The sequence below is a fragment of the Asterias amurensis genome, chromosome 21 (genome assembly GCF_032118995.1).
Source record: "Asterias amurensis chromosome 21, ASM3211899v1".
Lineage (NCBI taxonomy): Eukaryota > Metazoa > Echinodermata > Asteroidea > Forcipulatida > Asteriidae > Asterias > Asterias amurensis.
In genome coordinates this window covers 2553260-2575008 of record NC_092668.1, presented here as the reverse complement: position 1 = coordinate 2575008, position 21749 = coordinate 2553260, and the positions used below count along the sequence as shown (strand labels likewise).

General features: G+C 40.7%; 2 protein-coding genes across 9 annotated transcripts in view; both read left to right on the top strand.

The window, feature by feature from the left end:
* LOC139953333 (uncharacterized) overlaps positions 1-8839 on the top strand; it is a 60666-nt gene extending 51827 nt beyond the window's left edge. For all 8 annotated transcript variants that reach the window (XM_071952833.1, XM_071952837.1, XM_071952836.1 and 5 more), the window contains 2 exons: positions 1110-1284; positions 1738-8839. In XM_071952833.1, coding sequence (XP_071808934.1) covers positions 1110-1284; positions 1738-6044 — 4482 coding nt within the window. In that variant the 3' untranslated portion in view covers positions 6045-8839. The remainder of the gene's footprint in view (positions 1-1109; positions 1285-1737) is intronic.
* A 1718-nt stretch (positions 8840-10557) lies between these two features.
* LOC139953233 (carotenoid-cleaving dioxygenase, mitochondrial-like) lies at positions 10558-20448 on the top strand. The gene is made up of 10 exons (XM_071952696.1): positions 10558-10944; positions 11311-11444; positions 12321-12590; positions 13977-14118; positions 14958-15131; positions 15314-15594; positions 16320-16422; positions 16794-16879; positions 17484-17595; positions 18654-20448. The coding sequence occupies exons 1-10, from the start codon at positions 10722-10724 to the stop codon at positions 18800-18802; spliced, it is 1674 nt and encodes a 557-aa protein (XP_071808797.1). The 5' UTR covers positions 10558-10721; the 3' UTR covers positions 18803-20448.
* The last annotated feature ends 1301 nt before the right edge of the window (positions 20449-21749 follow it).

Sequence of the window (21749 nt, the reverse complement as noted above, 5' to 3'; positions counted from 1 at the left end):
ACCCCAACCCCCAATACGAGCCCTGTAAGTGCTGATGTGCCAAGAGATTCCTTCTTTCGTTCTTTCTTACAAATCGTTGACTTCCTATTGTAGTGCCATTTTGAGAAATCCTAGTGGTCCAATGTTTTTTCTTGCAAATTATGGGGTTGGAATGAATGTCTTCTTCGAAATCCAATGCAGCACTTGCCCTTAAAGACAGTGGACACTATTGGTAGTTGTCAAAGACCAGTCTTCTCACTTGCTGTATCTCAACATATGCATAAAATAGTAAATCTGTGAAAAATAAAGCTCAATCGGTCATCAAAGTTGGGAGATAATATTGAAAGAAAAACACACCCTTGTCACACGAAGTTGTGTGCGTTTCGATGGTTGATTTCAATGATTTTTGTTGATACTATCAACCTCTCCCCATTACCCGTCACCAAGAAAGGTTTTATGCTAATAATTATTTTGAGCAATTACCAATAGTGTCCACTGCCTTTAAGATAATTGCTTGTTCTGCTAGCCCTTCGGTTCTATGTATTTGTGTATGATCATGCTAATGTGAATGGCAAATTGACCTAAATGCTATCCATGCTAACTTAAATTTCTCTGTACATATCTGGCATTTCATAGCCTGAAGTTCAAAGTGCATTACTTATGTTTTGTGCAAACAGGTCACCATTTACTTGTCTCCCCTCTAACCTTTTTTTTGTCTCCCCCCCCCCACCCTACCACCCAATCAACCCATGTGTTTTCCTCACAAACAAGGCTTACATGTGTTTTAATCATTATTTGATCAGGGCCGCAAAGATATGGCGCTTACAGTTGCAGGAAATTCTGTGCTCACATTCAGGCGTATTTCACGGGTTAGCAGAGAATTTTTACTTGTGCGCGTGTGAACTTCAGGTTACTAGGCGTTCTTTTCTTACACCGCTAGCGCAGAGTAGCGACGCTTGAACAGTAACCAGAGAATGGTGATTGTCATCGAGAATTCGGCGATAAGCAGAGCCATGAAATTTGGCCCAGTTTGATGTGCTTATAAAAAGCCAGGGAAGTTTCTTTTGAGTGAAGCTTGATTTTTTTTAAATAAAAACCGTAACCAAAGGCTTTGTTGATATCTTTTACAGGTTTACTTGAGGAGGAAGTATGGGAAGAAGCGTCGACGACGGATCCCAGTCCTAGAGTCGATCATAACCGATCCCCTCATGAAAGAACCAGATGCTAAGAGACCAAGACGGCACGAGCCCCCCAGTGAGGCAGAAAGCAAGAAAACCAAAGAGACCCCATCCACTAAGTTGAAAGGTAGGCATTTCAAAAGAGCAGAGGCGTTTTGCTTTCTTGGCGTTTCTTGGTAGCAACATGGAGTCGTTGTAGCAGAATGGCGCACTTTTTATAAAGAGTGAATATGACTTAAATCTTCTTTCATGACCCCAGGCTATTTTTTCCCCAGTAGTTTGTACCTTTGCTCTACATTGGCAAAGGTCATGGGTTTGAATCCCACCTGAGTAATGCCTTGGCTTTTTTCACAGAACTCGGGAAAGTACCGAGTATACAGTACTTACACAGTATAGGTGTAAGGATACAACCAAATAAGAATGTTTGTTGAGCAGGTTTGCCAGTGAAACAAACAAAAAAAGAATGCACCAAAGATTTTTTAGGAAAGTTCAGAAAATCTCTAATTTACCTTGGATCTTATGAAGGATCCCAATTATAACTAAAGAATTTTAACATTGAGTTTTTGTACCTGTGTTTCAGTTGATGGAAAGAAGACCAACAAGAAACGTCAAAGGCGGAAGGCTGAGCCAAACGGCAACATCGATTCAGAAGACGACTTTATGATGCCGACCAGCACCACCACTGACAAAATCAAGAGTAATAACAACGAAGGACCCAGGCCCGTCACACGAAAGTACACAAAGCGAAACAAGACTGCGCCTGTGACAACTCAATCTAAGGCGAGCACAATACCTTTAATACCGTTGCCAAAAAACGAAGAGCCCGTGACCCCCGCCTCGGGAAAACGTGGGTGGCCTAAGGGGGTCAAGAGGGGCTTACAGGACAATATAAGGCCACTTCCTCGACGCAAAAAGAAAAAGCAGCGTGGCTGGCCCTGGAAGGGCAAAAAGAGGCGGGCACCGCCCGTGCCGAGAAACCCGGAATCAGATGGCAATGACGCGGATGATTCCAGCCAATCTGATCAGGATGATGATTGTGACAGTACTGTAACCTCCTCAAAGAGTTCCGTGTCGACGGGGGAGTCCCTTTATATGTTGCCGCAGAATACGCGACGTTGTGTTGATGGAAAATGCAGTACGGACGAGGATGATGATGATGATGACGACATTGTCGATGATGACATTGTTGATGATGACACTGTCGATGATGACATTGTCGACGATGACATTGTCGATGATGACATTGTCGATGATGACATTCTAGATGACACCGTTGAAGACAGTCCGAAAATAAACGGCTGTGAGGAGGTGACTAGCCCCTGTGAGGTTCTCCGGGGAGGAGTTCCACCCAAGGAGGACAGCCTCGTCAAAGACACTCCCATCATCACCCTCAGTGACTCGGATTCGGACCTTGATAAGAACAGGCAAAGTAACCACGTGGTTGAGATTAATACATTCAATCACACCGCCAAAGTCAGTGATGATCTTGACGATGAGAAAGACTCCGATTTAGACTCTGATTTGTCGGACGGACTAGACATTCGAGAGCAGACTTTGAGTGATACAATAAAAAAAGCAGCGAGTGTGTTAGATAACGATCTGGAAGACAATTGCGGCGAGAGGAAATCGTCAGAGAGTCATGATGAAAATGGCGTAGCATCTTATAAGAGTGTCTTCTCTAATGAATCTAGTGATGCTCTCGGTGAAGACACTGAATTGAATAAGTTTGATCATACAAACACCAACGCTAGAGCGGAACCGTCTCCAGAAGCAGAAGCTGCTCCTTACAAGGAAAGTGATAACAGTGAAAGTGAAGAGGAAGTTGCAGCTAAACCAGCTGCGGAATCAGAAAATGAAGAACCTGCGGAAGCAAATGAGATTGACCTGACTGAAAATAAAGAGATATCAGATGCGCCTGTAAGCGGTCTTTCGGAGCTTTCAGAGGAGAAAGAGCGGAACGGTAGTGACAGTGTATTCGAGGATGAAGGGTCACCTAAGTGCAGCAAGCAAGATGAGGCAACGTTGATAGAGACTGCAGAAGCTGTGGAATCTATCATGGACGTTAGCGTCATACAGGATGAAGAGACAGAAGCCATGATGCGCTCCTATGAGAGGTTTGAAGCGGAGAATCCTCTTCCTAATGATGAAGAACATCAGGACGATGAGGAGAGTGACAAGTTTGTTGCGGATGATGAACAAGATGCAGAGCAGATTCCCATGGAACAGGAGTTACCACCAGCTGAGCAGAAACGGCCAGATCTTGAGGAGACCCATCCCGTGGAGGAAGACCAGCACGGAGGACGGCAAATTGCGGAGGACGTCTCTGAAGAAGTGTGTCCGAGGATATTGGCTGAAGGAGTCCCCAGTCAGAATCCTCCATCCCAAACATCTCCTTATTCTGAGTTGTGTGAGCCTGTAGAGCCACTGCCTGTTCAGAATCAACCAGAACCGGAAAGTGTTTTTACTGACAACCAAATCCCGAAACAGAACAACAACGAATCTGTTCGACAGTTGGATCACATGGAAAGTGACAAATCCTCATTAATGCCTTTGCCACAGGACGATGGGACTGCTTTGAGTCAAGAAACTCATACGCTAACGCAAGAAACGGGGAAACTTATCAGCATGGCCACAAGAACTAGTGACGCGGATCTAGCCTCAGATCCCCTATACGGTAATATGCCTCTGGAAACAGACAGTACAGCACATGGGCCATCTAACTTGCAAGATGGACTTCAGGGCGAGGCTGTGAATATTACTCGCCAGTTGTCTTGTGAGCAACAAATGGGAAGGTTACAACACGAACTTCTTCCTTCATGCAGGCATGTTCAGCATCCGTTCCGCAACTCCTGCATGCAAATTGCAGAGATCTGCGAAGTGGAACAGAGTGAGATGATTGGGGGAAACAGTGGGATGGGAAATCAAATCATGACCGGCACCAACATGGGGACCTCACAGATGCCAGGTCAGCCTGGTTTAAACCAGCAGCCCAGTTTAAACCAGCAGCCCAGCTTAAACCAGCAGCCCAGCTTAAACCAGCAGCCCAGCTTAAACCAGCAGCCAGCGTGTAGCCCTAGCATGAGCAGCAATAGCTCTCAAGTCTGTAGCCCCGGTATGGTTAATCAACAGCAGCAAGTGTGCAGTCCTAACATGATTGCCAGTCCCCAAATGTGCAGCTCAAACGTCAGCCCACAACAGATGCAACCCAGCATGAGCCCACAGTTGCCAAGCCCACATCAAGTGAACAGCATGAACAGTCCGCAGATGAACGTAAGTCCACAGATGTCATGTGTGAGCCCTCATCCGGTGGTGGGCAATATGAACAGTCCACAAATGAGCAGCATGCACAGCCCACAGGTAAACAGCATGCAGAGTCCGCAAGTAAACAACATGCAGAGTCCGCAAGTAAACAACATGCAGAGCCCACAGGTAAACAGCATGCAGAGTCCAACTGTATGCAGTCCGGCGGTTAACAGTGGGCAGCAAGTCTTGAGCCCTGCTATGGGCAATGTACAGGCCTGCAGTCCAGGCCTTGCGAACACTCAAGTGCGGAGTCCAGTTTTGAACAATCCTTCGCGGAGTCCAGCCGTCAACAGTGTCCAAGTATGCAGCCCAGCTATGACGAATGCTGTGTGCAGTCCTACCATGAGTAATTCAGTGTGTAGCCCTGTGATGTCCATTAGTAATAGTGTGTGCAGCCCAACAATGAGCAATACTCAGGTGTGTAGCCCCAATATGGCCAACTCTCAGAATGTGTGTAGCAGCCCGCAAATGAACGGGGTGCCCATCAACAATCAGGCATGCAGTCCGCAAATGGGAAGCCCCCAGGTGTGTTCTCCGGGAATGGCCGCACAGCAGGCATCGTGTATGCAGGCAAATGTTGGTCATTCACCCACACGTCGCAACAGCCTTAAGACCAACAGACAGTACAACGCCGGCCAGGCTTCACAGCGACGGAAGTCTACCAGCACCAGTTGTAATTTAGCCATGCTGCAGAAGATGACCAATGATATCATGCCCAATCCACCAATAACATTACCACGGTCCCCGAAGCCCACGGCTAATCTTACCCCTCCACAGAACCCAACACCCCCACTAATAGCCACAACGACCCCGCCGCCGCCTCTGCAGCGTAAGCAAACTCCGCCCATCGCCAACACTCAGATCAACAGAGTGTCGGAGATGCGTCCCCCTCAGGTAAACGCCTGGCCTCCTATGCAGCAGCAACACCAGCAGCACCAGCAGCAGATGCAGTTGCAGCAGATGGGCGGGCAGATGAATGAGCAGATCGGATTTAGAAATGTCGCCATGGAGAACCATCAACTGCAAATGCAGCGGTTTCCGTATCCTCACCACCAGCAGCAGTACCCGTCGCAGCAGTACCACCACCACCATCAGCAGCCGCCGCCGACGCCGCAAGCCCAGCAACACCAACAGCAGCTTCATCAACTGCAACAACATCAGCAGCACACGCAGATGCAGAATCAGAATATCCCAAACCACCCTCCGCGTCTGGCGACCCCTCCCTCGCACAACTCAAGTACTCCTCACTGCAACATGCCAGTCATGCAGCAGCATGTCTGTAAGAACACTTTCCAGCCCCATCAGAACCCCCCGCTTCGGCAGCAGCAGCAGCAGCAACCACAGCACCAGCAACCCCAACACCACAACTACAACTATATGCAGGGGTATCCAACACAGCAGGCCACCTTAAATGGTTACGTTGGACACACACAGCCTGTGATGCATAATGCATATCATAATGCGGCGGCCCAAGGGTATATTGAGCCTCCCCCTGTTCATATGGTTAACGTCCCAACACCACCACAGCATGTGTACCAACGCTACAACATCGGTAACCACAGTCAAGCAATGATGAGGCGGTAACAGAAACAGTCCATGTTCAAAATCACATCGAAAAATCTCAGAGTTTACGAGAAAGGTGCAACATTTGATTCAAACAGTGCACTGCAGTTTAAGAATGACCGACAATCTAGAATTCACTTTATAATGCCCAGTGAGTAAATTTAACGGTACAAACTTGGTGCTTTTATCTTCTCCAGCTAAAATGACTGGCCTCACTCATGACAAAAAAAGAAACAACAAATAACCTTTCAAGGACACTTTCACACAACTTAAAATGGTTATGTGGACAGAATCCATCTGACCATTCACAAGGTTCAGTATTTTATCTTTGCTTTAAAGGAACTGGACACGCTTGGTAATTGTCAAAGACCAGTATTCACACTTGGTGTATCCCAACACATGCATAAAATAACAAACCTTGGGCTCCAGTGGTCATTGAAGTTGCAAGAGAACAATGAAAGAAAAAAACACTTGTTGAACAACTCTGACGGCTTTTAGATGCATAATAAAAGGCTTCAGCTGAAGTCTTTTTTTATTTTAGTGAGAAATTTCCTCTTTCCAAAAAAAGTCTGAAAACCATACAAACACAATCAGCCCTTGTGGGTTGTTACAGCCAAACGTTTTGCTGAAATTTGTGCATGGTTTTTCAATAACTTTCTGGTGACTCACTCAACCGATTAAGTCTGACTTTTTCACAGGTTCGTTTTTTTCCCTTGCATAAATTAATGTGTGGTTGATCACACAAAACACTGTCTTTGACTATTTTGTCAACTCTTCCAATCCTTTAAAATATCTTTAAAGTTGTGGTACCCAACTTTTCATGGTACCTCAACGGGAATTACCAAAAAGAAAACATAGGCCAAAGCTCTGCTTTAAAGCTATTTTAAAGCATACTGCTGAACGTTGTGGTGCCATTTTGACCAGAAAACCCTGCACTTAGTGAAGGTACAATATTTGTAGCAACATGTTTTGGAACGAGCCAAGTCAAATTTGCAAAAATCTTTAAACATTTCTAGAAAGAAATTATGAAGTTGGGCCCAGGTCTGATGAGATTGGGTGTTTGAACCACGTGGAATTTACAGGAGAGTAAATCAGTACAATACTACGTTGCTTAGAACAAACTGGTCAAGATGCATCCCTTGCTCAGAGATTTCATGAGTTTTTGAACTGATCTTGTATTATAGTAAACGTCTAAAGATATATATATATATATATATATAATAATAATAATTATATATTTATTGTACAAAAATTGTGTTCATTTCAATTTTTGAGTAGGAGGAGGTTTTTGTGTACTCTACAGTTACATTGATCAGGACTTTTTGTGTACGTCAGTTGTGGTTTATTATTCAGGCATGTATATATGGGCTTTATTGTGTGGCTAGAAATCGTAGTCTGTATATGAAAGAACCATTTTTCAGGTGTATTTTTCTCAGCGAGATACGGTAGTTTAAAGTTTTTCCTTCCGGAGAAAATGTATTTATTATTTTGCAGCTCTTTAAGAGAACTTGAAAAGGAAAGATCAACTAAATTAAAAGGTATTCAGGAAACGGTTTTGCGCTGTGTTTATGAATAATTTTGTTAGGTTATTTTATTGACAGAATTTGAAGTCAGTAATATTATGTGTGCTTAGTTTTTTCTTCTTTGAGGTACAACAACGGTTTATTAACTGCACAGTCAACAAGCATGTACATATTTACACTGTTAATATTCTGTCAAAGAAAAGTTGTGAAGTGTACAGTCGCTAAACGGTCATACTGAATTTCCGAACATTTTTTGAAGAGGGGTAGACTAAAAACTACATTTGGAAGAATAGATCACCGATGCCTTAGTACAAAATGACAAACATGTCATAGATTCCTGTAGAATCCATGACGAATATTTGAAAAGAGTGACTAATATTTTTTTCCTTTCTCTTAAGTGTTGTTTTAGAAAGTTTGAAGTTTCGTCGTTGCATTTAAAACTTGCATGCATGTTTGCATTTTTAGATTTCTTGAGGTAGCTGTTTTTTATTATTTAAATTTCATTTTATGAGTGGTTGTGTACTATTTAGATTTGTGTGATAATTTTCGTACTAAACAGTCGCAGATAAACGACCCAATAAAAAAAATTCCCCCCTTTTTAATGGTACAGGTCTAGTATTGAATGCAAAGTGGCAAAATTCCACTGTCAGCGAGATTTGCTTTTGAATTTTGATGTTTTTTTTTTGTTTTTTTTCCAAATAAAATTCTGTATCAGTTCCACCAACTGCAACAAACTTATTCAAGCTTCTCAGAAAATAACTAAATTCATTTTGAGTGTAAACTCATGTCAATGTGCCTATTAATTGGGTGGCAATTCATGGGTAATTCATGGATTGTATTACAACAAATAAACAATTTGTATTTTTTGAAAGACAAGATTCAGATTTTTTTCCCCCCACCAACGCATTATAATTATCTTGTAACTGTATTTGGGAAATTCACCCAATTTGTACTTATGATAAGTTATTATCAATTCTTTTTATCAAGATTAGTTTTGTTATAATAATTGAAAATGTTATTCACACTGTTGTTAATTTTGAGTGTTTTGCAATCTGTAGTTAGGTGGTTTAAGTTTTTTTTTTAATAGGTAATTCTTTCAAGGTTTTGTTGTATGTGTACTACACTTGATGTTAATTTTTTTGCACAGGAATTATTTTGTTCACATCAATACACCCTTGTGTTCTGTAAATGCCTGTACCTTACTGGTGGCTTTATAAGTAGGTACAGCGACTATCTTCTCTCTGTCACTCAAATTTTTCCTGTATATATGATGAATTAAATTAAACTTTGAGAATATACCACAGATTGTCTGGAAATTTTTTCTTAGTTTTTATTATTATTTTATCCACACGGCAGTTAACGGTTGTATGGCTTCTGACTGGCACCCCGAACAAAGATATTGACAAAATAGGGACACTGCCAATATAGGGCTAGATAGCTCAGTTGGTAGAGCGCCGGCACGTTAATCCGGAGGTCGTTGGTTCGAATCCCACTTTAGTCAATTCTTTGTTCAACCCCAAAAATCATATTATTTTATTCGTTAGTTCATCTACCTTCATGCTTATTTATAGCGTATGGCATGATCAGTAACTCAACCCCCCCTTCTCTTGTTGGTTGTTGGCGTCATTTAATCTGTCAATTACAAACTGTAGATGATGCGGTAATTTACTACTCTGACATAAGTGGAATGTAAGTAAACACAGAGGCAGGCAGCATCAATCAAAACGGGGACTGCGATCCCGCTATCCAACAATAGGCAGTCCGTTATTCTCGGATGACAAGTGTAGACGATTGGGATTGGGTCTGTTACAAGGGCTAGGGTTACGAAACATGAGGGGTGTGAAACATAAAGGTGTCTGAACAAAGGTGTTTAAAACTTCGACATCAAAAGCCAGTAGTAATCCCCTGATTGTCACAACAACAGGGCGACATGTCTAGAGCATGCACGCAGCAATTGTCGTGTATTTTAAGAAAAAGTATGGCTTCTTCACGCTTGAGTGGGTAAAACAATTTGGTCGAATGTTTTCACAATGTATGTCGGGACTCCCATACCCCTGGTGAATATACAAAGATTAACCCCATTTACTCTCGATTTTAAAATTTGCTGTGAGATCGCTGCAAAGCAAGTTTGATAATATAGTCCTAGGGCCTTGTCACACGAGGTAACTTTTCCAGCAGGCAGCTTGGAGGCAGCCAACTGCTGAATGTTGCAATACCAAATTGGTAGCGCTTGAGTTGAGAAGTTGAGTTATTTTTTAAACTATCCCCAAGATCCAAGAAAAAAGTGAGAACATTCAAATGTGGCTGTACTTTCTTCTTTGAGATTGCCTGGAACTGGTTGCCCGTAAATTGCCTCGTGTGACATGGGCCATAGAGTAAAGGTATTGAATTCTACATCCGTGTTTTACCGTACTAAAACTACTAAACTACTCTGTATTACAGACTAGACTGTATGTAGGAAGGGCGTTCTGTTTCTGATACATGGTCAGAGGTAGTCTTGGTCCCAAGACCATTGGTGTTGCGCGGTCACACACAACCAACGTTCCGATTATGCACGGCAAAAACCGTCCAGGCTTGTAATGAACGAACGCTAGCGGGCGCTCTGTTTCTCTGATTTAGATCTCACAAGGTGAGCACAGGACATAGACCTTTTCGCAAATACTGGGGCGCGCGCGTAAAGCTTTGAATTAGGTGCATTGTGGTCTAGCTGGTAGCAAAATTTGATTCATATCTATCCCACAATGCACCTCATTCAACCATCTGCGCTTGCGCATTGGTATTTGCGATAAGGTCTATTGTGAGATCTAAAGCAGAGAAACAGAGCGCCCGCTAGCGTTCGTTCATTACAAGCGTGTACAGGTTTTGCCGTGCATAATCGGAACGTTGGTTGTGTGTGACCGCGCAACACCAATGGTCTTGGAACCAAGACTAGGTCAGAGGTCAGGAGGTGGGGTTATGCGCCCCCTGGTGGCAGGTGTACGTGTAGTGTAGTGTACTAAGGCCGTGTCCGAAACGACGACTTCGGCTACAGCTACGTCTAGATCAGCGCGTCTACCAGTGTTGAAGAATAGGCAGACGCGGGCGATCTAGCCGTAGCTGTAGCCGAAGTCGCCGTTTCGGACACGGCCTTAATTAGTGCAGAGACTGCTAAGCTGTGTTTATAAAGCGCGACACAATGGCTGCCACCGTCGCAAAGGGAAGAGGCTGTGCCCAAAGTTTTCTTTGGCACCGACGACCAGCTGGAGTTTGTAAGAAGTTGTTTCAGCAGCCTGCTCATCGTGGTCAAAGTTTGGACACCCCAAATGAAATGGTGCGGTGCGCAAGTGGTGCTGGGTCAAGAGGCGTCATGTATAAATCGGTGGCAGAACAACCAGATCCAGTGACAACAACAATCACAGGTTTGATAGAAGTCTTTTATCATTTTAGTGAGAAATTACCTCTTTATCAAAAACTACGTTACTTCAGAGGGAGTCGTTGCCAACAATGTTTTATACTATCCACAGCGGATAACTTTCCGTATGGCGCCACCACTTTTCACTCATTTTTACAAAAAGGGATACCTCATTGAGGTAAATTGGATACTATATTATTTCATATCGAATGAAAAAGTGGTGGCGCCATACGGAAACTTTTCCTCAACAGCTCTCCAATGCTAGTTACCAAGTCAGTTTTTAAGTTAATATTTGTTTTGAGTAATTACCAAACGTGTACCTTCCCTTTAAAACTCCACACTTGATTTGTTGTTTTTGTTCCCTTGTTGACAGGGACGGTACCAACTTGGATAAATGGGGACCTGCTTCGCAATGGCCCTGGTAAATTTGAGGTTGGAAAAGACACATATAACCACCTGTTTGATGGACTTTCATTGCTTACCAGATTCAACATCAGTAATGGAAAGGTAAGACCTCAATCGAAGGGTCATTCAGAATAGTCTACGTTAAAAAAAAACCCAGCATCTTCTGAGACATGTAGGGCACTCTTACTGGGGTATAACACAGGCTACGGCTCTTTACCCCATGGCTAGCTTGCAGGCAACAGCTAGTTGGCCGTCTAGAGGTGAGAAACACAAAAGAACCTGTCTATCAGCTTATCACCTGGTCACCAAAACATGGAAGGAGAAACAGGGGAAGACAGAAGCTTAGCTGTAGTTGCTCGATGGACTTTGGGGTGCTTCCAGCTGCTCTTCCCAACCTAATGAGAGATAGACAGGGATGTGAAATCCTCAACATGATTCCGACCTGGGTTGACTAGAGAGAGTGAGAGAGAGAGAGATGTTAAAAAAATATGAACAGAGCAAAAGATAATCAGCAAAAACACTTAATTGTATCATACAGTACATGTACAACTAAAAAAAGTCCCCAAATGTATTCATTTGTGTTCGCTTGTTGGGGGTGTTTGTTTGTTTGTTTGTTTGTTCGCGTAGATGATCTCCCTGTTTGTTAACGGACTCCAGCAAACTCCCACAAGGGGATATAAGCACCAAGCTGGCAACAGCCAATACAAGCGCTGACGTCTGAATAATTGCATAAATTCAGATGTGATTCAGCCACGAAATTGTGATTCAGTAACTATATAGACAGCAATACTAGTCATTGTGAAACCAGTGGTGAGCTTGGTAGGGTTTGAACCCACAACCTTGTGTTTGCAAGTCATACAGTGTTTGCAAGTTCTGCGCCTTGAACACCAAGCGAGGTGAATTTGTTCGCATTACAAGTCTTTAATATTATTAATATTAATAAATGTTTGTATTCTTAATTTGATATTCTATGCGCAGGTGACTTATCAGAGTAAATTTCAGCGCAGCAATTCGTACACTAAAGCCATGGAGCATAACCGCATCGTGTTGTCCGAGTTTGGCACGATGGCTCACCCCGATCCGTGCCTCAGCTTACTGGGTCGTTTCATGGCACGATTCAAACCCCAGCGGGAGTTCTCTGATAATTGCAATGTCAATTTGGCGTTTGTTGGAGATCAATGCTATGCTATGACAGAGTCACATGTATTGCGGAAGATAGATCCACGCACCCTGGATACTTTAGATAAGGTATTTTTAGATAAGGTATTTTTTTTTTTTGTGGGTAGGCGTGCCCGGATGGGCAAAGTTTGCAAGTTTTGTTAAAGGAACATGTTGCCTTGGATTGGTCAGTTGGTCTTTGAAAAGCGTTTGTAACCGTTTGTTATAAAATGCATATGGGTGGAAAGATGTTGTAAAAATAGAATAAAATGATCCACACAAACATGCCTCGAAACTGCACGGTTTTCCTTTTACCTCATCAACTAATACAGTCTCAGTTGGCCATTTATGGGAGTCAAATTTTTTACTCCCATAAATTGCCGACCGTGTTAGTTTGCACAGTAAAAGGAAAACCACGTAATTTAGTGGCAAATTTGTGTGGATCATTGTATTCTACTTTTAAAACATCTTTCCAACCATGCATTTTATTAAAAAGGTTACAAACGCTTTTTATAGACCAGCTCGTCCGATCCAAGGCAACGTGTTCCTTTAACTTAAGGAGATAAATAACTCGGTAGAAATGTTTAAGCTACTGTGCGAAATGAGAGCACAAGTTTTATATGAGCGTTAAAGGCAGTGGACACTATTGGTAGTTGTCAAAGACTAGCCTTCACAGTTGGTGTATCTCAACAAATGCATAAAATAACAAACCTTTGAAAATTTGAGCTCAATCGGTCATCAAACTTGCGAGATAATAATGAAAAAAAAACACCCTTGTCACACAAAGTTTTGTGCGTTTAGATGGTTGATTTCGAGACCTCAAGTTCTAAATCTGAGGTCTCAAAATCAAATTCTTTCCAACCATGCATTTTATTAAAAAGGTTACAAACGCTTTTTATAGACCAGCTCGTCCGATCCAAGGCAACGTGTTCCTTTAACTTAAGGAGATAAATAACTCGGTAGAAATGTTTAAGCTACTGTGCGAAATGAGAGCACAAGTTTTATATGAGCGTTAAAGGCAGTGGACACTATTGGTAGTTGTCAAAGACTAGCCTTCACAGTTGGTGTATCTCAACAAATGCATAAAATAACAAACCTTTGAAAATTTGAGCTCAATCGGTCATCAAACTTGCGAGATAATAATGAAAAAAAAACACCCTTGTCACACAAAGTTTTGTGCGTTTAGATGGTTGATTTCGAGACCTCAAGTTCTAAATCTGAGGTCTCAAAATCAAATTCGTGGAAAATTACTTCTTTCTCAAAAACTATGGCACTTCAGAGGGAGCCGTTTCTCACAATGTTTTAAACCATCAACCTCTCCCCATTACTCGTCACCAAGAAAGGTTTTATGCTGATAATTATTTTGAGTAATTACCAATAGTGTCCACTGCCTTTAACAAGTTTTCTTGTTGAAATGGGTTAGAAATAAAAGCGGTAGTAAAAGCTACTATCTTTTCTCGCTCTTCTATAATTCAGGTGAACTTGGCAGACAGTGTGGCTGTCCATACAGCCACTGCACATCCACATATGGATCCAGATGGCACTGTGTACAACATGGGCTCACACTTTGCAAAGAAGACCATGTATAATATCATAAAGGTTCCGCCACCAGAACCAGGTAAATGATTAATATCTTGCTGGTAGCTGCACCAGAACTAGTCTCCTGACGATGACTAGAGCAAGCTAGTCGAAACGTTGAGACCATCTCAGAACTGACTCCGCGGCAGTACAGTTAGATACGATCCTATAAGCTAAAGTCCAGTCTAATTTCTGTACCATCCGCCCTGGTAAAAGTTAAAGCAGGACAGTTCTTTTCAGAACTGAGAAGTCTCCCGAACCTCCGATTATCTACTCCGCGGCAGTAGAATAAAGCAAGACAGTTCCCTAGGAACAACTCTACCTGGCAAGTAGATACACACATGGTGTTACCGCAAACCAAATATACATAGGTACATCAAATTATTAAGAAAGTTTCACAAAATAAACTGTAAAAATATTTACATAATTGCCTTTACACTATGAAAAACGTAAACTAAAAGTACATGCTTAGGACAAAAGAAACTGGGCCCAATTTCATAGCTCTGCTTAACGCAAGCACAGAATCGGCAGCACGGACGCAGGGAATTCTGTGCTTACGGCAAGCGTATTTCGCTTCCACCGAGACATACCCGTCGTCCTATCACAGCTTCTCAAAGTGTTTCATTTTTGATCTGACCCACAGGTATGACAGAAGACCCAATGAGTAAGGCTTCCATCCTGTGCTCTATCCCTTCCACCGAGACATACCCGTCGTACTATCACAGCTTCTCAAAGTGTTTCATTTTTGATCTGACCCACAGGTATGACAGAAGACCCAATGAGTAAGGCTTCCATCCTGTGCTCTATCCCTTCCACCGAGACATACCCGTCGTACTATCACAGCTTCTCAAAGTGTTTCATTTTTGATCTGACCCACAGGTATGACAGAAGACCCAATGAGTAAGGCTTCCATCCTGTGCTCTATCCCTTCCACCGAGACATACCCGTCCTACTATCACAGCTTCTCTATGACGGACAACTACATCGTGTTCCTTGAACAGCCTCTCTTTTTGAACCTGCTCAGGATGCGGATGCATATGTTATTCCAAACAGGTTTGAATGATTTTTTTATTGTGACCAGTGGTCCTGGGCCCAATTTCATGGCTTTGCTTACCGCCGAATATTTGTAAATCTGTGAACTTTTATTTATTTTTTCTGTACCGAAAGTGTCCAATGACTTTAATAATGGTCACACATTCCTTTTTTTGTGGATAATCCCCTTCAAAATCTTGTAGGCTTTCAAAAAGTAATGCAGTATGATGAAAAGAAACCTGCTCGCTTCCACATTGCCAGACGGGACACGGGGGAGCTCCTCCCTCAAAGGTTTGTGGCCGACCCCTTCTTCTGTTTCCATCAAGTCAACGCCTACGAGGAAGACGGTCATGTTGTGGTTGATTTGTCCACCTATGAGGACGGGAAGATTGTCCAGAAAATTAATCTTGAAAATCTGAGAAAAGGAGTCGAGACGGAAGTGGGGACTGCCAAAAGGTTCGTTCTGCCTGTGGAGAAAGAAAAGGTATTCAATTCAAATCTATAATTTATTTGTCGATTTAAGGGTCTAGTCTATGTACTTTTTGTTGGACAAAACACAATGTCTACAGATTTACACTTGACTTACACCGTTTGAAGATAATGATGGTAGAAAGCTTCCCTGAAAATATTACTTGCTGAGGTGCTGTAGTTTTTGAGAAATGAGTAAAACAATGTCATGAAAAATAACTTTCGTCTCAGTGATCATGAGACGAAAACTATTTTAGCATGTAAAAACGTATTTTCAAGACATTGTTTTACTCATTTCTCAAAAACTACAGCACCTCAGCAACTAATATTTTAAGGTACGCTTTCTACTATCATTATCTTCAAACGATGCAAGTTTTATGTAAATCTGTGGACATTGTGTTTTGTGGTAAAAGTACCCAAATCCTTTAAAATTATAAAAATAGAAAATTTTACATGTCAAACTATTGATAAACAGCTCCAAAACAGAACACGAAAAAATATGGATATAATGATAAACCTATGATTTACACATACACTTATGAAAGATTAGTTAAAACACGAAAGAACCAAACAAAAACACCACATATGCAAAAACTGCATAATAATTTATTATTTTTAACTTACAAAATGTTTAAAATTGTTTTTGAGCCAAATAAAAAGTTAAGGGTCGCGGCACAAAATTATGGGGTATTTTTTTATTATTTTTTTTTTCATTCAAAATGATTTTGTTTTCTGGTTTAGGAATCAGGGATTAATCTCAACACACTAGAGTACTCTAAGACTACTGCCGTGCTGCGAGACGATGACACCATTTATTGCACTCCAGAAGTAATATCTGATGAAAGTGAGTAAAAAATCCATAAATTCCAAATCTTTGAACTTTTGTCAGTGCCCATATCTTTTTTTGCATTTTGAACCTTAAAGACACTGGACACCTTTGGTAATTTTCACTTAGTGTATCTCAACATATGCACAAAATAACAAACCTGTGAAAGTTTGAACTGGATGTTGAAGTTACGAGATAATGATGGAAGAAAAAACACCTCAAAATCTAATTCTGAGGTCTTGAAATAAAACTCATTATTTCAGTGGAAAATTACTTCTTTCTCATAAAACTACGTTATGGATGAAGTGGCCCTAGACCTTGTGATGTAAGACAATCTCTTGTAAAAATTATGAATAATCTCAATGTTTGGGTTTTCTCCATACTTGCAGCCATTGAGTTCCCCAAAGTCAACTATGAGAAGTTTAATGGAAAACCATATCAATACTTCTATGGTATTGGAGGAACAGATCTAGAGGTAAGAATGAGTTTCTTGTTATGATTTATCTTCTTGTTCCGTCCTAGCTGGTCCTTGCTCGTTAAGTAGCGCTTGCTTGGTCTGTCTCATCCCTGTCTGTTTGTTCTGTTGTAACTTAAGTTCTGTTCAGAAGTCCAATATGTTGTTGTATAAAGCCCAGTTACTACCGTGATGCATATTTTGGTGTCACCGAGCTGTTTTGACAGCAAGTGTTTTGCTGGAGTTCAGCACAAGTCAACTGATGTGAATTATTTGTTAAAAAAGGGTGATGACAAAATTCGTTGCACATTCGTTTCCCTTTGCCTCTTCAAAAGTTTCCCAAAGATTCTAGGAATTCTAAAGAAGCACCCTTTGCAAAAAGAAATGACCCTTTCAAACATGAAATTCCAGGCTTGTTTTTTTAAATTTTGTTTCCAAACATAGATAAAAACAATAATAATAATATAATAACTGTTTTTTTGTATAGCGCCCTTCACCCCAAAAGGGTCTGAGGTGCTTTATAGAGGTTAACAATTTCAGCAAGTTGAGAAAAATACTGAACAATTTAAGATGTACTTTTTTTCTGAATGATAACCGTAGTATTTTGATTCCATATTTCTTGTAGTTGATGAAAGTAAACACAAGGACTGCAACTTCCCAGCGATGGCATGAGGAGGGATGCTGCCCCTCAGAGCCTATCTTCGTCAATGCACCCAACTCGACCAGTGAGGATGATGGTAAGTGTCTCCTGACAATGACTAGAGCAAGCTAGTGGAAACTTTGAGACCAATTCAAGAACTGACTCCGTGGTAGTGAAGTTAATTACAATCCTATAATCAAAAGTAGTAGTCCCAGCCAATTTCTGTACCTTCCGCCTGGGTAGTAGTTCAAAAGCAGGACAGTTCTTTTCAGAACTGAGAAGTATCTCGAACATCCGATAAATCTACTCGGCGGTAGTAAAATAAAGAAAGACCGTGCTTTAAGAACAAACTCTACCGGATCAGTAGATACACACATGGTGTTACCGAAAACCAAATATATAAGTGTGTAAATAACACAAAAATTAACCTTTAGCACAGTAATATCTTGAAGAGACCAAGAAGGCCGATTTTGTAACACCTGGGCTGGGTGTGTCAGCTGGAAGTAGACCCTCGAGTCTCAGGCACGGCAGCTGTGGCAATCTGCATCAGATGGTATTGGTTGGGGGGCTCTACATCCCCCATCAATGACACAGAGCATGATGATAGTATTGTCTTCGTTTCCATGAACAGTGAACTCATTAAAAACAAAAATAAGAACATTCAGACTTTAATCCATATATTTTAAGGAAAGCCACCTCTTTGATCTAGTTTAGTACTAAGGACATCATCTTGAGCCTTTCAAGCCTAAAAAAATTGTTTACTGGTGACCGCTACAATAAATAAAAAATGGCAGAGGTATTTTTCCCAAACCTCATGGGATGCAAATATTAATTGTAGCCCTACATATGAGCTGTTTAGACCGATCCTGCTGATGTCTGCTGCGTCATTGCTGGGTCGCGGAAGCGCAATATTTTGTACTCAAAGACATTGAAAAATTGTTGTCTTTTAACTCGTGATGAGAATTATGTGTCTTTCTCAACGGTTAACACAATTTCCATACTGTTGTTTGCTTTCTCCAGAAGACAATCAGAGCATACTGATCGAAATGTCGATTTGAAACTAACGGTTCTTTCAAGAACCACCCCAACTTATTTAGAGATAGTCCTTACATGGTGTTACCGCAAACTTGTCCATATTGTTGTTCTACCTAACAGGGGTGGTGCTATCAGCAGTGAATGACCTAAGGGAGGGGAAGCCCCCCTTTCTGCTAGTGTTGGACGCTCGAGACTTCAAGGAGGTGGCAAGAGCAGAAATCATGGCTGATGTTCCGTTCGGTTTCCACGGCATGTACGTCTCCAACTAAAGACGAGAGATCTTTACTCCGGTTGTATTCAGGTTAAGAAATTACCTGGGTCTAATTTCATAAAGCTGTTAAGCCGAAAATACTGCTGAGAAAATTTGTTTGCAAAGTAAGATATGAGTTGGATGCCAGTCATAGCAATGGCAACTGTATGGAATTCTGGCTGGTAACCAGTTTTTGCTAAGGAAGATTTGTTTGTGCTTACAGGTTTGAAATTTTGCCCAGGTCTTATGCCACATTTAAATGATATTCAAATGATTAAACATATTGTTATTTTGATGTGGAACTCATTCGACCACAAGTACCCTCCAACACTCCAATCAAAGAGATTTACACATGGTTGTAACCGCATGTTTACTTTTTATTTATAGTTTCTTTCTATTAAATCACACCATGCAAAGCTTCAAACAATACTAATTTTGGAATTCCTTGATAATATTTTTAATGTGAAATTTAAACAAGTCTAAAAACTGTAATATGAAAAAAGATGCATATTTTGTTTAAATGAGATTGTCACATATTCTTATTATTAAGATAAAACATATATTTATTTTGTAAATTTTTCTTTTTTTAACCTGCTTTTGGTAGGGTCAAAACGTCTGAGAATGTGAATATGAGAATGTGAATAATGACTTTGAATAAGTTTATACCATAACTTTTTGAAAATGACTGCTTTTGTAAAATGTCAGTCTTGTCATTTACTATTTTGTGCATTTACATCTTTTGGTTGGTAAGCAGTTTGCAAAAGCTAATTCTATTTTTTAGATTGTTAAAGACATTGGACACTTTGGTAATTGTCAACGACCAGTCTTATCACTTGCTGTATCTCAACATATGCATAAAATAACAAAACCTGTGAAAATTTGACCTAAATTGGTCATCACAGTTGCGAGATAATAATGAAAGAAAAAACTCCCTTGTCACACGAAGTTGTGTGCTTTCAGATGCTTGATTGCGAGACCTCAAATTTGTGGAAAGTTACTTCTTTCTCAAAAATTATGCTACTTCAGAGGGAGCCGTTTCTCACAATGTTTTATACTATCAACGGCTCCCCTTTACTTGTAATCAAGAAAGGTGTTATGCTAGTAATTATTTTGAGTAATTACCAATAGTGTCCACTGCCTTTGTATATGAGAATGTGAATAATGAATGATAACTTTTTGATCATGAATGCTTTTGTAAAATGTCAGTCTTGTCATGAAGTATGTTTCATTGTGCCTTATAAGTTTCATTATTACATGGCTACATTTCATACAATTAAGATATCTCTGTCCAATGTGGAGAAATTTGTAGAGAGTAATTATATTTCTGGTTAATTTTGTTTTCAATTTTTTTATTGTTACTAAATCTTTTAGAAAGGTTATTTATTGAAAGATATTTATAATATGTTCTTGTATGAAACATCTTGACCAAGGTGTATACAAAATTGGTTACTCTAAGAATTGACTTTTGATTCCATTGTTCATAAAAGAAAGAATGATATACAAATTTTATATCTGCCAAAGGTTGACAATAGTAAATTAGAATTAAGTTAAACTTAAAAAAAAGACTACTTGGTAAAAACAGTCATCTTTAAATGTATAAATTTACTTGTTAAATAGAAGTACACAGAAAGATATATTATTATATAACGATTTTCTAAAATAAAGACATTCTTGGAGCAAGTGAAGTTTTTGTGTGTTTGTTTGTTTGTTTGTTTGTTTGTTTGTTTGTTTGTTTGTTTGTTTGTTTGTTTGTTTGTTTGTTTGTTTGTTTGTTTGTTTGTTTGTTTTTTTGTTTGTTTTCTTTCTTTCTTCGGGGTGTTTGTTTGTGCTTATTTGTTGTTTACTGTTGTGGAGGAGGGGTGTTCTGTACCAAACAAATTACTTGTGATTTGTTTTTAATTGGGATGGGGGAGCAAATGATTCTTGGTGAAGGGAGTGGAACGCTGGCATTTGTCTGAATAGTAATAGTATCCAAACTTCATGGGTGCGTTCGATTAGCTTCTCCGGGTCAACCCCGATCTGCCCCCAGTACGTCCGAATAGCTTTGAAGTCATTCCAGGGGCTCACCGGGTCAGCCCCAACAAGTGCCCTGCTTGTAGAACGGGCCACTCGGGGCTGGTTCATGACGTCACCACGAGAGGGCGAGTGACCATTCGATTAGCTCTTGTCAGGGGCTCACCCAAATGAGCACCGCGGGGCCGGCACAGGGAAGCTATTCGAACGCACCCTATGTTAACAATGTTAAACATGATACACGAAATGCCTGCCAGAGCCTGGACAATGGTCACTGTTTTCGAACACCGAGTTTAAATTTGCAAATCAAAACTGATAATTTGTTAATTTGTTTTGAAATAGGTAGGCCTACATCAATGTTTTTGTTTACAAACTTCTCGTTGAACATGCGTTTGTTATGTAACATTCTGGGGACCCACATGACTGTTATTTTTGTGCCAGCATTGGTAAAGACCTTGAATTGAATAAAATGAGGCACCCAAACCAGGCTTGATAAATGTCTTTTTTTAAAGAAAATTACTAATAATTCTAATGATTTAGCCTCGGAATGATCAAAAGAAAAGCGATCAAGAGTACAGTTTTTAGTTGCAGCTACTGGGCTCCAATTTCATAAAACTGTTTATCAGAAACTTCTGCTTAGCAAAGAATTCTGCTTAGCAAAGTCCCTTGCATTAATGGTTGTGGTAACCAGTCACAGCAATGGTAATGTATGCTAAGTGGCTGGTAACCTATTTCTGCTAAGCAATTTGTTTTTTTCTCCTTAGCAAGTTTATGCGCTTTGAGCACCTTATTTACGGTGGATTTTGCGCAATATAAAGTTTCTTTATTAAAAGGCATTGGACACTATTGGTAATTACTCAAAATAATTGTTAGCATTAAACCTTACTTGGTAACGAGTAATTGGGAGAGGTTGATAGTATAATACATTGTGAGAAACGGCTCCCTCTGAAGTA